This window comes from Atractosteus spatula, chromosome 23 (genome assembly GCF_055471065.1).
Source record: "Atractosteus spatula isolate fAtrSpa1 chromosome 23, fAtrSpa1.hap1, whole genome shotgun sequence".
Classification (NCBI taxonomy): Eukaryota; Metazoa; Chordata; class Actinopteri; order Semionotiformes; family Lepisosteidae; genus Atractosteus; species Atractosteus spatula.
The window spans coordinates 15,633,648-15,648,072 of NC_142728.1; the positions used below are offsets into that span (position 1 = coordinate 15,633,648).

The window sequence follows — 14,425 nt, forward strand, 5'->3', positions numbered from 1 at the left end:
GGATGCAGTGCTATAGGGGTTGTCATGCTCGAGTGCCTGACTGCTTGGTCGTTGGAGAGCCCTTAGCAGCAGTTCAAACGAGTGCACGAGCTACACTCCACCCTGGGCTGTGAATCTGGCCCCCCTGGCTGCTGTGGGAAATACTTTGTGATCCTCTGGGATGAGCAGCTCGCGGACACCACTAGGAATTATTACCACCTCCCAGCTCTCTCACCCCATCTGTCCATCTAGCCCCACTACAGCGAACAGGTCCAAATAAGACACAGCAAGCTCGGGTGTTTTAACATAATATAAATATTTATTTCATCTCCATTCTTTTTATACCACGTTTTGGATGTATGAATTCACGTTCACATGCAGGTCAAACAGCCCCGGCTGAAAGGAGTTTCTGAGTCTCGGACAGCCCAAAAGGAAGAGGCAGGGACCTCACAGCGTCGGCGCGGACCGAGAACGCAGGCCTGAGGACTTGGGTTTTTTTGGTGGTGGTTGTTGTGACTGGCTGTTGGGTAGAATCAGCTACTCTCCTGTGCCCCCACCCCGCCCCCTCCCCCGCTGCCCTTCCTGCAAGTCACTGTGCCGATGGCGGTCACCCAATCGAAGTTAACTGCCCCATTCCATACACAGATCAACAAGAACCACTCCCTGCTCTCTGTGCTTTTAATTCACTTTCTTTCTAGTCCTGGTGCGACCATACACTGGCTCCTACAGCCCCATCTTACACTCGCACCTCTCTTCAGCTGCCCCAGGGCACAGCTCCTTTTCTCTCTCTCCCCCCATCCCCCAGCCTCTCCCCTGCTAGTCCGCAGTGCCTAAAAACATCCTCAGCTTCAAACGCAAGGCGTTCACCTCCAGTCTCCCCTGAACTCAAGCAGCTCGTCTGTGTCAGCTTGAGGTTCCCAGCCCAGGTGCTGCAGGGACACTGTCTCTGCTGGGCTCTGCTCCAGTCGGCTTCTTAATCACAAGCTCATCGGGGTCTAGCCTGCTATCTGGGGGATATTTGTGCATTTACATTCAGCTCGTGAAAAGTGCACCGGGATGTGTAACTGGCGTCAGCTCTGTGCCGGATCCCGAGGCTCAGAATGGAACGCACGCAGGCGTGCCGTCTGGGCTGTAACCAGGTGGATCCCCGCGGAAGGGCCACTCCTGCTGTGGACGGGTAATCCGCACCCCAGCTAGCAGGAGCAGTTCAGTCAGACACAGGCCCGTGGGCACAGGCGAAACCGGAGCTGGTTCGGTGTGCAGACCCACGGGTCCAGGCCGACTGAGGGAACGAGTTAGACGGACGTCTTAACAGCCCGGCTGATCTATGAAGTCCTCCACTGCGGGTGTGGACCCGAGCTGGAGGGAAAACCCGACGGACACAGTGACCCTGCCGGACCGGGCCGGAGAACCGGGGGGTGCTGGTGCAGACGGGCGGAGTGCTTGGTATAAAAAGCAGAATAGACACCGCAAGCAATTACTCAAATGATGTACCCCAGGAGTGGACAACAGCAGGGCTCCAGGCCCACAGTCCCCCTACAGAATTACGAAACTGAGAATGTTATTGGAGCTTCTTGGGGGGTGGGGGGTGAGCCTTGCTCAACCGTACTACAGCTGTGCCCCCCCCAACTCTGGATTTGAACCTGCAACCTTCACTTCTGAGCCATAAACGAGAATGAACCCCCCCCAACTCCACAGCCACGGCAGCTGCTGCTCCAGGGGAAGGCTGAGGGTCGTGCGCTGGGATTTCTGTCCCCCTCAAAACAACCCAGATGCCCTAACAGGCAATCGAGGTGCTGCATCGGGCACCCCAACAGAATTCCGGTGCAGCCCAGCTCCCCCTTAGCCTTTTATTCCGTCTTCCCTATGTGCCCCCGCTGCACACAGTGAAAGAGAGGAGCCCGACTGCTAACGCAAGGGGTGCTACAAAGCCGACAAAGACACCCCACCACACGCGCCATTACAAAACAGTCAACGCAGCACAGAACACCAACTAGAAACAAAAGCAGCTCGTTACAAAACTCATCTTGCCCATGACTTGTGTGTGTGTAGAAAAGAGGCAAGGAAAACGAGGTCAGGGCACGCACACGCACACGCGAACACGGGACCGAGACGGGCTGCCTTTCCCTCAGGCTGACCCCCCCCCCCGGGGAAGGAGGAGGAGGCACGGCACCGACCTCCGCCACTCTTTGAGTAAAGAGCCCCCCTGACTGTGGCCTCTCTCTCTCCAGTGGTTTGCCTTCAGGTGTCACCAGTGGGCTTCTCCGGCAGGGCAGGCTTGGCCTGGAGGGTGGGGGGGGGGGGGGGGGTTAGTTGGCAACGTGGCGGGGCAGGACCACCAGGGCTCGAGGTAACAGAGGAAACAGTTCTTCCCAAACTTCCCCAGGGAAGGCCCTGCGGATTCTGCAGGAAGGGAATTCAAAGAAAGCAGGAAAACTGCTCTCCTCACCTGGAGTGCAGCACGGGCTGTGGTCTCCCATCTGGGGGGGGTGGGGGGGGGGGGAGAGGGGGGTGTGCAGAGCCCCCTTCATGCTGGGAAGTGATTTGGGGATCCTCTGGAACAAAAAGAACTGGACACACATTTCGGAATTTTTTATCAACATCAAGTGAAAAAACGCCTTTCTTTGTCACCTCTTACTCATTCTTTAGCGGGAAGTGGCCTCCTGAGACGCACGTCAGCCCACAGACCGACACCGAGACATCACCCTGAACTCCTCTGCCCCAATCCCCAATGTGGAGAGCTACTGAAAGCCTTACAGCAGCAGGACTCCTGGCATTATTTAAGAGAGTTTACTGTAACCCACAGCCTCAAACTACTGTAGAATAAATCATCTACTCACAGAGGAGGTTTCTGTCTGCATTTACATGTGGTGTGACTATCAATCACTCTTCCTTTCACTGTGCCAACTGCTCTGCGCCCACAGACATCATCCGACCGAACGCACCCGCCGTCACCCACGCCCATCTTAACCTGACTGCTCGCACAGCTGAAAGAGAACGTCGTACCAATAACATCTTATCAGTTTTGAATCAAAACCAGCCTCTGGGCCTTCCCTTTTCTGTCCTAATCCAGAAGCGGGCACCTCCAGTCTCGGTCACATCTGAGCGCAGCCTCTCTCCGGGCAGCGCAGAGCGCCAGTACAGTGCCATTGCACAAATACAGTGTTGGGGTAGGCAGAAAGGGACTCCAGAGCCCGTTTTGGCTGCCCTGAGCTGGGCGGTGGGCTCTCCATCTGCTCTAAGCCCCCTTTGGCCAAAGTTCATCTTCATCAGGAGACCAGGGGCGACTAAGGGCACAGAACAACCCTGTGCCAGAACCCACGTCTGGTCCCACGCCTTGCAGGTCTCTGGGTCCTCGTGGCCGACTATCGCTGCGATGATGACGATGGTGAGGACGGAGGAAGGCTAACACAAATGTGGCCCGGGCAGCTGGACATCGGTTCCACTTACTCCGGCCTGCCAACATCGAGAAACGAGCTCTAGGAAAAGTCTGGCAGCGCGTGCGGTAACAGGAGGCGCTGAAGCCGGCTGGCGGGTCTGGGCAGGAGCGAGAGAGAGAGAGAGGCTCTCCAGCTCCCAGCACTTTTCCCAAGACAGCTCCGAATAAAGCCACAGGATGAGCGGTCCTCTTCGGGTCAGGGGCTGCTGGAAAGCACGCCGGCCGAGGAGCAGGGAGATGGGAACAGCAGGGGAAATAATAAAAAACAACGGCGCAGGCCGTGAACCCGAGAGGGTGCCAGCTCGGGCAGGGGAAGGTGCTATGCTCCAGCCAAGGAGCTCTATTGAGACCAGCACGGTGGATGGCCCACTGGCAGACATGGGGCAGGACCTCGGGGAGAGAGCCCCCATCTCAACCTGCAGGGTGGAGGGACGGGGCTACAGCCAGCCGGAGGGGGAGATGCGCAGAGTCGTGTACTCCCAGCGCTATCACAGCACGACCTCGCGCACGAGCCACTAACATAAAAAATACAGTCAAATAAAAATCAAATACAACCGCGTTTAAAAAGGAGGGAGGAAAAGGAGGAATAAAAACCCCATAAGAAAATAGAGTAAAGCGGATATCAGGCCACAGGTCCGTGTTTTATCGTGTGCTGGACGGATGAGGTATCGACAACCTTGCAGGAGAGGAGTCGGGGGCCCCGGAGCCGCTCCCCCCCTGCGTGCAGTTCCACAGCCCGACCAGCAGGGGGCAGCGCAGCTCCCCAGCACGTTCTGGCAGTTCCCTTTGTGAAGCATCTTCCAGTATTCCCGCTCTCCTGCCTCCTCTTCTCGGCATTCCTCCTCTTGGGGGCGCAGGGGGGGCGGGGCGGCGCGGAGAGGAATCGGCGAAGGCTCGGCCTTTGGTGTGCGTGTGTGTGTGTGCGCGCGTGCTTGGGGATCCGTGTCGGCCTGTGCGACTCCGTGCGTGCGTGTCTGTCCATCTCAGTGTGTGTGTGTGTGTGTGTGTGTGTGATTCTGTCTCGGTGTGTGCGTCTGTCCCACGTGTTTGTGTGTCTGTGTGTCTATCCATCTGTCTCCAGGCTATTTGTGGTTCCGTTGGGGATGCAGAGAGGAGTCATCAAAGAGAGGGTTCTTCACTTCCATCTCTCCAGTCTGAAACAGCACAGACATTACAGACGTTATCATCATTATTATTATTATTTCGCTGCTCCTGCTGCAGCTCCTAACTCTGCCGACGGTTTCCGATTCTGGGTTTTGGCTGCTGACTTTGTGCGTGCCGAAACAAAACGCCCGACACCAAGGCTCCATTCCCTGACTTGGGGCAGAATCTGAACGACGCGAAACTTGATTGAAAACCGCGAGCGGGAGACAAGCCTGGAACATCTCGCCACAGAGGACTGTGGGAGTAAGGGGAGGGGTCTTCCAGGAGAACGCAAGCCCGCGAGGAGCAGGGCGGTGGTGTGGGCTGGGGAGGGGGGCTGGGGGGGGCTCTCGGCGTGTTTGCATGAGAAAAGGGAATGACATCACACCTCCTGCCTCTCATCCGCCGGGAGGGCCAACCAACGTCGCCACGACGACGGCGCTGTACACAGAGCCCCCGGCCCACCCCGACGCAGCCGGGGGGGGGGGGGGGGCGGAGCTCCGGAGCGGAATGGAGAGGGGTGCAGGCACCGTGGGGGCAACGGAACAGACAGCCTGGGACCCTGCACGCGATCGGCAGATCTATACACAACCGCCGGGCGTCCCAGCACACAAAATAAACAAAATTTGGTTCTGCGACACAGCTCTCAGAGAGGCAGCCTGGATTTCGGGGTGCAGTGTTGCGGGTGGGGGAGGGGGGGGGCTCCTAGCGCTCCCATCTTTCTGTGGATAAACTCAGCATCGGTGCGGGGCGAGCAGACACACCTGCGTCTTTAAGGACACAGAGACCGCAGGGTGGTGCCGGGCTGGTTGGAGGGAATCAAGTCCTGGATGTCAGTTCCCGGGAAGCTGTCGGAGTGCATTATCAAGGACATACGCACAGCTCCTGGGGGAGGCCGCTCTCCAAGGCCCAGCAGAACTAGAAGCAGTTGCCCCACTCTGCTGGGGAAGACCTGAGGTTCCGAGTGGGGTTCGGGGAAGTGGGCTGGGAAAAACCCCTGGAATCGCCGGGCGGGTCAGGAGCGGTCGGGATACGATCCGGCTTTAGGGGCCGAAACTCCTGCATCGCTCCAGAGAGAGAGAGAGAGGGAGACGCCCAGCGTCGGAGCCTGCTGTGGCAAGACAAGCTGCAGGTCCGCAGCGCCGGGCAGGAGGGTCCCAGGCCATCGCCGGGACAACGGAAACCCGACAGCCAGGTGACCGATGCCGACCCGGCTCCCCTTACAGAACCCCTGGGGGCGGAGGCCGAGGTCCGGACACTCACCGGTGCCAGGCCGGGACACTCGTACACAGTGAAGTCCCCGTCCTCGTTCTCCTCGTCCGTCGTGGTGCCGGAGTCGGGAATCTTGGGCTCGTCTTTGTGCCTGAAATCAGACGTCCCAGTGGACAGGGTCAGAGAGAGACAGAGAGACAGAGACGGAAGGGTGGAGGACACAGCGGCAGACAGAGCGGTGCCACCCAAGGGGAAAACGCTCCCAGTCCTGAAACTGGGCTGTACTCACTTCTCCAGGGACAGCATCTGCTGCTTCTGGTGCTGGTAGTGGTACATCTGAGCACTCTGGGCCAGCTTCTTATCCCCGGGCTGCGCAGAGGAGCAGGAGAGAGGAGATTGAGCACGACCGCTGGCCTGAAGGACCACTACTGCGCCGCACTGCCCGCGCTCTACAAACTGCGCCCTTGGCGGGGCGACCTGTGAGGGGAAAACTGGCAGGGTGCTCACCGAGGTGCTGTCGAAGGAGCTGGGCCCCATCACCCCGAAAGCAGGGTAGTCCACCTTCTGGGCTAGCCGCACGTCCTTCTGCAACCTGCAGGGGGAGCACACGTCAGCGCCCGCGCCACAGAGCGACAGAGGCAGCGCCAGGCGCCTCCCTGTGCGTCGCCCTCGCTGCCTCACTCGGCCGATCACCCCCCCCCCCGCCGTCTGTGCCTGCACACTGCCCCCCCCCTCCTCCCCCCGCCCCAGTGCACAAGCAAGAGCTACCTTCTCTGTCAATGGCATTTTGTTCTTCTGAACCCCCAGCTTGAAAGACCCCCCCCACACCGTGCACGTGGGTTTGAGCCCACTGTACCTCTGGCCCTGAACTGCGCTCATGAAGCGGAGCTGACTGAGAGAGCGTGTCCACCCGGCATCCGGCCGATTATCACGCCGCGAGTCACACTGCACACTCCTAAGGCACTGTGTCCTCATCCCCGTCCCGTGACTGCGCTCCCGTTGCGCTGCGTTAGCAGTGACTGCCCTCCGTACACGAGTCACGCCGCACACCGCCTCTGCACACATTCAGCGCTGCCCTCTGTAAACACGCACTCTCCGGCATTTATCTGTCCCAGGCTCTGACCCAGGCGACCAGAAGTTACAGTCCAGGCTGTCCGGTAACGTGTAGAGGTTACAATCCACTGCTACTCCACGGGCACAACCTGGGGACATTTGATATAGCAGGTCGTGCTGGAGAAGTTGGGGTGCCTTTCTGGGGGGTACAGCCATGCCCGCCCCTGGAATTTTAAACCCACAAACCCTCCACTCATCCGGAACGCGGATCCGCTTCCCGGCTCTTTTACTTCTCTTTCCCCGAATCCCTCGGCTGTGGAACAGCCCAGTGAGCTGGCCGCACAGAGCCCCCCCCCCTGCCCCGCGGTCCAGGGATGCTCCCCCGAGGTGCTCGCGTCACAAAAGGCGCTATATAACACGGACGAGCACTTCGCGATGAGGACTCTGATCGCGGATCGCCAGCCCGAGGGACCGGACGGTGTCCGCCTGCGAGCCTGGACCCCCGCACCGCGCAGGGCCTGACGCGGGCGCTCGGCGACAGCTGCCCGTCGGAGGAAGAGGCAGGCTGCCGACGAAGAGCGCGGAGGCCACGGAAGACGGACTCGGACGAGACTGGCACAGGGAAGCCCGGAGTCGTAACTGGAAGGCCGTGGGTCCGAATTCTAGCGAGACGCCGCCGTCGCGCCCTTGAGCCAGGTGCTTCCCCTGAATCCCCCCAGTCAAACACCCCGCTGTATAAAAGTGGCAGCCAAACGAATGAGTAATAATGATGGGGGGGGGGGGGGGGGGTGGGAAAACCCACGCTCACCTGATCCAGCAGACTCCTGCCACGATGAGGGCCGCGGTCCCCACGGCAATACACACTGCGATCATTACTGCAGAGCGGGACACGGAGAGAGAGAATGAGGAGGAGGGCGAGGCAGAGAGAGATATAAGAGCAGAGGGAGGGCGGAGGTGGAGGAGAGGCGGAACAAACGGATCGATTGGCTTTGCTTGCCCGCGGCCCTCCCTCTGCCAGAAAAAAATTCAACACTGCCAGAAAAAAATTCATCCCCACAGGCGGTTATGCCGAAAGTGGGCCGATTCCACGGCCGGCTTCTCACTGGACAGCAGGACCCCACAGCAAGTAAACAAGCACAGAGAGTCAGAGGGGGCTCTCGGGACGGGTGGCGTCTGTGTGAAACAGGCCTGGCTCTCGTGCTCTTCCTCCCCGATGGCTGATGGCTGCACCGAAAGCGCTCTGTGGGCCGATGGGTACGTACTGACGAGCAGGCCGTCGCTGCTGGGGTACGGGGACGTCACGGGCCCGCCCCGCCCGGCTGCCTGGGGGGGGGCGCTGGGGGGCGAGGTGCTGGCGCGGGGGCGTCCCGTGGCGGAGTGGGGGGGGCCATGCTCCTGTGCTGGGTTGCTCTGCTTCGGGCCGGGCTGGGGTGAGGGGCCTGCGGTGGACAGAGGCAGGGGGACGTGAAGGAGAGAGACTGGACACTGCCGGACATTCTGAGCGCATGGACAGAGACAGAGAGAGACTGGATGCTGTTGGACATTCTGAGCGCACGGACACAGACAGAGAGAGAGACTGGACACTGCTGGACATTCTGAGCGCATGGACAGAGACAGAGAGAGAGACTGGACGCTGTCGGACATTCTGAGCGCATGGACAGAGACAGAGAGAGAGTGGACACTGCCGGACATTCTGAGCGCATGGACAGAGACAGAGAGAGAGTGGACACTGCCAGACATTCTGAGCGTATGGACAGAGACAGAGAGAGAGACTGGACGCTGTCGGACATTCTGAGCGCATGGACAGAGCGAGACAGTGAAGGACAGGCACAGTGGCGCGAAGAGAGAGGTGGGGAAGACGAGGAAGCAGGCAGAAAGAAGGGGTGAGGATGAGCTGGACACAGGGGGCAGCACGGTACAGTACCTGGCTTGCTGAGCTCCGCCTGCTGCTGCTTGGCAATGATGGACGACAGGTAGTCTATCTCTTCATCCAGCTCTGGGAATGGAGTCTCCTTACCTGAGGGCGACACAGAGCTTTAAATTCCCTGCAGATGAACACACTAATACTGTGTGATAGAGGCAGGAAAAAAGGAAAATGCATGCAGTGCATCGTAACCTCTTCCTTTGCAGCCCACGCATGCCGACGCAGCCCCCTGCTCCAACTTCTCCGCACAGACGTGATGGGAGAGGTAGCGCCAGAACTCACTCGTGTGTCTCTGTGCGTGTCTGTGTGAATATGGGGCCCCTGTGCGCGAGTGAGTGCCTGTTTGTGTGTCTGCAAGTTTGTGTGGAGTGGCATCACCGAGCATGTGTGTGAGAGCACGTTTGTGTGGAAAGAGGTCACTGTGCTTGCATGTGAGTGTGTGTTTGTGTGGAATGGGGTTGCTGTGTGTGTATATATATATATCTCTGTGGAAAGAGGTCACTGTGCTTGCATGTGAGAGTGTTTGTGTGGAATGGGGTCACTGTGCTTGCATGTGTGTGCGTGCTTGTGCGAGACGGGGTCAGTGTGCGTGTGTGTTTGTGCGAGACGGGGTCGCTGTGCGTGCGTTCTTGTGTGGGTCGCTGTGCGTGCGTGCTTGTGCGGGACGGGGTCACTGTGCGTGCTTGCGTGCGTGCTTGTGCGGGACAGGGTCGCTGTGCGTGCGTGCTTGTGCGGGACGGGGTCGCTGTGCGTGCGTGCTTGTGCGGGACGGGGTCGCTGTGCGTGCGTGCGTGCTTGTGCGGGACGGGGTCGCCGTGCGTGCGTGCGTGCTTGTGCGGGACGGGGTCGCCGTGCGTGCGTGCGTGCTTGTGCGGGACGGGGTCGCTGTGCGTGCGTGCGTGCTTGTGCGGGACGGGGTCGCTGTGCGTGCGTGCGTGCTTGTGCGGGACGGGGTCGCTGTGCGTGCGTGCGTGCTTGTGCGGGACGGGGTCGCTGTGCGTGCGTGCGTGCGTGCTTGTGCGGGACGGGGTCGCTGTGCGTGCGTGCTTGTGCGGGACGGGGTCGCCGTGCGTGCGTGCTTGTGCGGGACGGGGTCGCCGTGCGTGCGTGCGTGCTTGTGCGGGACGGGGTCGCTGTGCGTGCGTGCGTGCGTGCTTGTGCGGGACGGGGTCGCCGTGCGTGCGTGCGTGCTTGTGCGGGACGGGGTCGCCGTGCGTGCGTGCTTGTGCGGGACGGGGTCGCTGTGCGTGCGTGCGTGCTTGTGCGGGACGGGGTCGCTGTGCGTGCGTGCGTGCTTGTGCGGGACGGGGTCGCTGTGCGTGCGTGCGTGCTTGTGCGGGACGGGGTCGCTGTGCGTGCGTGCGTGCGTGCTTGTGCGGGACGGGGTCGCTGTGCGTGCGTGCTTGTGCGGGACGGGGTCGCCGTGCGTGCGTGCTTGCGTGCGTGCTTGTGCGGGACGGGGTCGCCGTGCGTGCGTGCGTGCGTGCTTGTGCGGGACGGGGTCGCTGTGCGTGTTTGTGGACTCCGCGGAGTCACTGCGAGAGCACGAGTCTGTGCTGTTGGGAAGAACAAAAGGGACAGACTGTAAAGCCCGTCGCCCCGACGGACGAGGTACGGATGTTAACAGCAGAGGCCACATTCCGGAGCAGCACAGGCCCCGGGCCTCTCCTAGCAACCAGGGGCTCGCAGTGCGTGTGTGGCAGAGCGACAGAGCACCGCGGGGGGGCACAGGATCAATAACCCTGCCCCCCACCCCCACAAACCCCTTTCCTCCCCCTAGACTGGAGGTAAACAGGGGCTCTGAGCTCCACCTGAGCGGCAGGGGTCACAGAGCCCGGAGAGAGCAAACACACTGACTGTGCCCGGCCGCTAACTAGGACAGATGGAGCTCTGAATTGGGGTGGGAGGGACAGCTATTAATTGCCCTTCTGAAACCACCCCCCCTGCTGATGTACAATGGTGTGTATGGTGGGGGGGGGGTGGGGGAACTAATAGTCACCTGGTTTGGCATCAACACTGCTGCACATCTGCAGGAAGCTGTAAAGAAATTTGCTCGGGACAAACTACACGTCTATCAGAGACTCCGAGTTCCTTTTCCTCGGCAGACTCGGCTCCCCACGTTCCGAGAGCCATTGTGAAGGCCGGAAGAATGCCAATCCAGCAAGCGTTAAGGACAAAAAAAAACCCAACATATCACCCGGAACACAGGAATGTGTGAAATAACACGTATACACCCAAGTACTCTGATCGACGTCTGGACCGGCTCGTCTCAGGCAGCCTCTGCCCCCAGTAACTCAGTTCCTGGCTAGTCCCATTTCTAAGCAAGAATTGTAGCCCTCTCCAGCAGTGCAGCGCGTCTGTCTGCGCGTCTCCGTGCAGCAGGCCTGTCTGCGCGTCTCCGTGCAGCAGGCCTGTCTGCGCGTCTCCGTGTCTATGTGCTTCCCCTCCCGCAAGACTCCGTGAGATGAGGGACCGGAGAGCTGTGAGGTCCCTTCAGAACCACCAGGGGTCCCATCGTCTCAGCGTAATTGTTCATGGCCAGTGCCCCAGGCTCAGAGGAGGAGTCGTGTTGGCAAAACCTGCAGTTCCGCAGCTAGAGGAGACTCAAACACTTGCAGATCCATACTCGTGCTGACCTTCCCGCTGACTCTATAATCCGCCACAAGGGGTCAAAATGCAACCATGCAAAAGAGCTGGGGTGCTTTTAAACTAAAAAAAAATAAAAAAAAACAGCTGGTTTAGAAAAAATACAGTTCAAGAGGGTTTACCTTAGAAAAAATAAACTTCTTCTCAGAATTCGTATCCACATCGACTGTAATATCTGCACCCACATACACAGCCTCTAAATGCACAGCAGACAAGCCAAGTAAAAATTTACAAAATATTGTATACTTTAAATCTCGAGAAAAAACACATACTGGCGTGTGTTTATGTGAATCACAGAGAAAACAAAATCCTGCTAAACCGTCACACAGCTACCAACTATCAGGAGAATGCTCTGCATGCAGCTGTCTCGATAGAAGTGTTGATTTTATCATCATACATATTTAGCTCTTTGCCTGGATAATTGAATTCTATGACACAGCAACTAATGCCAAGACAGTGCTGCCCTCCTGTGGCCACTTTCGAGAAAACAGATGACATTAGTGCTCACAGACCAGAGCAAGCAACATGCGTTCTAAGGTGCTTCATTGCACTCTGGGTTTAATCAGTTGCAGGTTCTGCACCTGGGTGCTAAATATCTGAGGTTTCTCATTGCTGAGCACACTGGCATAGAATATGGGCATGGTTAAAAGTGATACTACCTGAAATGATTTGCTGCCTCTTTAATACAAATCCCAGCAGCAGGTAAATTCTGAAACGGATTGCCAGGGCTCTGCAACAGGAGCCTGTTTCCACTCTGCCCAATGCTATATCAATGACAAAATGAGGAACAGGTAATAGGTTTATTCCATGGTGAAAAGAGAAGAATGAAAACGCGTTTCGGCCATGAAGCCTTCTTCAGGCGTGTGGCATGCTGACGCAGCTCCCCACCTGAACTACTTAATGACAAATAGCTTTCACAGGCTGTCCTCTTCTTCCAGAGTCTATCACCCCAACCATAATGTCTAATCACAATCCCTTATGAACCTGGCTCAGTGTGGGGATGGGGGAACACCTGTCTTGACGTTTTCGCTAAAGCCGAGCTTAACTGAAACCAAGAATGGGCTCAATTCAACCTTTTATCTTCCTTTCCAGCTGCTTCAGAAGACAACCTCATCTTCCAATACCGAACTACTCCAGAGAGAGGCGCACCTAGCGTTTATAGGCAGCTTCAATCAACTTGTACTTAATTGGTCCAATTAAGCAATTAAGAGCTCGGCTAAACTGAACCAGGAGAGAGAGACTACAGGATCTACCTCAGTAGGAGCCCAGGTCTTTCGCCAACCTTTCTCTTCCCAAGTCACACTAATGCCTATATTTTCCGACTGTTCTTAGCATCACTATGAGGAGTGGAGAGCGTTTCAGATTCAATCAGAGCTGCTGACCTACATCACATTCTTGCAGGTGTCTGAAAGAGCGAGTGAAGGAGAGAGAGGAAGAGCTCAGCTCTCAAACACAGATGGTCACCGGGAAACAAGATCGTGTGGTGGCACAATGACAGGTGGAGCAGGGATTAACGACAACCCTGTCCTTGCTCTTGTTGTTGTTGTTGTTTTTCTTCTAAAAAGACATGCTGACAAAATCGCAAACAACGCCCACCTCAAACAGAAAGAGCAGGTTAAAAAAAAATAACTAAATAACAGAAAGGGCTCTCTCAGCCCGTGAGAGGTGTGTGCGTGTGTGTGTGTGTGTGTGTGTTCGTGTGTGTTTGCGTGGGCTGGAACAGCTGTGATGCAGCTCTCTCTGCCTCTGCAAGGGGAGGGTGTGTGTGTGACGAGAGCTGTCAGTGGAAAGAGATTCAATCGGTCACCCTGACACACTGGCGACTGGACAGCGGTTTCCATGGAAACCCCCGATAAAATGCAGGAAAGACGGTACAGGTAGCAGCTACCCCATGACCTGTACAGCACTTTGAGTGGAGAGTCAAGAAAGTGCTATATAAGTAAGGAATTAGGCCACTCCACTCCAGGAGAAAACGGGGCGCCTTACCTGAGTGGACACGGAGCCAGCGCTTGCGGGACTGGGTGGGATGGGCCAGGCGCGTCGCCGCCATGGCACAGAGCATCTTGGGTAACAGGAGGCGCCACGTGCTCGTGGCAGGCAAGGAAGAGAGAGCTTGGTCGTTCCGGAGAGGGAAAAGAAGATCTTTTACAGAAGTTAAAAGCTGGGCCAGGGCAGGGAAGAGGGGTGCGGGGGGTGGGGGGGAAGACTGCACCGAGGCTGGGCAGCACCCTGCCACGAGAGGTCAGAGGTCAGCGTCATCCCACTGCCCGTCTCTGTCTCCTTGGGGAACCTCAAATCCCTTCCCTTCGTCTGTCTCACTTTGTTCTTTTGCTCCTTCCTGCTTCCCTCATTCTTACTACTTCCCTTTCCCCTTCTTTCCTCTCCCCCTCTGACGCAGAGTGATGCTGCGGGTGCCCACAGACAGCAGGGGGCTGAGTGAGAGTACAGTGGCAGCAGGCTGCAGGCACACACACACACACACGCAGTGGGGTTAGCGTGCAGCTTACACGCAGCTCAGCTCGTCTCACGCGTGGGGCGTTAGTCACTGCAACACGCACAACTTCCTCCTGCCAAAGACCCCTGAAACTCAACCAGCCACCCTCCCACCCCACTGCCATGGCCACCAACACAAAGTGTCCTTTTACCAGATGAACAAACGCCACATGAAGATTTAGCGATGACGTCACTGAAATACTGTGACCCAGAAATGCTCCTCAGGGAATATCACAGTAACCAAGTCTTGGAAAGGGCCCAGCAGATTGCTGTGATGCAGATATTTGACCTAAAGAATAATCCTCTGTTCTTGTGTGGATCAGAGCGACACTAATAGAAATCTCTTCACAGTAGATTAGTTGCCAGTTTGCTACACTATTCCCGCTGGTCTCTCTTGGTTTGCATCATGATTTAACACACCTCTGTGATCTTCTGCGCTTCCCTAATCTGCCCTGTTTCTACCAAGAAACAACGCAGTGAGCTCCACTCCTGGCCCCAGAGGGCCGCAGTCCACCAGGTCATACAGGTAACTCAGA

At 57.6% G+C, this 14,425-nt stretch overlaps 1 protein-coding gene across 2 annotated transcripts in view; it reads right to left on the reverse strand.

Moving 5' to 3' along the window:
• Positions 1 to 276: 276 nt before the first annotated feature.
• npdc1a (neural proliferation, differentiation and control, 1a) overlaps positions 277 to 14,425 on the reverse strand; it is a 32,925-nt gene continuing 18,776 nt past the window's right edge. The window contains exons 1-8 of one of the 2 annotated variants that reach the window (XM_088940477.1): positions 13,383 to 13,545; positions 8,751 to 8,843; positions 8,089 to 8,265; positions 7,635 to 7,701; positions 6,281 to 6,365; positions 6,063 to 6,142; positions 5,825 to 5,924; positions 277 to 4,572 (exon numbers count right to left, since the gene is read on the reverse strand). In XM_088940477.1, the coding sequence (XP_088796603.1) occupies positions 4,501 to 4,572; positions 5,825 to 5,924; positions 6,063 to 6,142; positions 6,281 to 6,365; positions 7,635 to 7,701; positions 8,089 to 8,265; positions 8,751 to 8,843; positions 13,383 to 13,458 (750 nt within the window). In that variant the 5' untranslated portion in view covers positions 13,459 to 13,545 and the 3' untranslated portion in view covers positions 277 to 4,500. Of the gene's footprint in view, positions 4,573 to 5,824; positions 5,925 to 6,062; positions 6,143 to 6,280; positions 6,366 to 7,634; positions 7,702 to 8,088; positions 8,266 to 8,750; positions 8,844 to 13,382; positions 13,546 to 14,425 lie in introns of those variants that run through there. The other variant, XM_088940475.1, reaches the window with a different exon arrangement.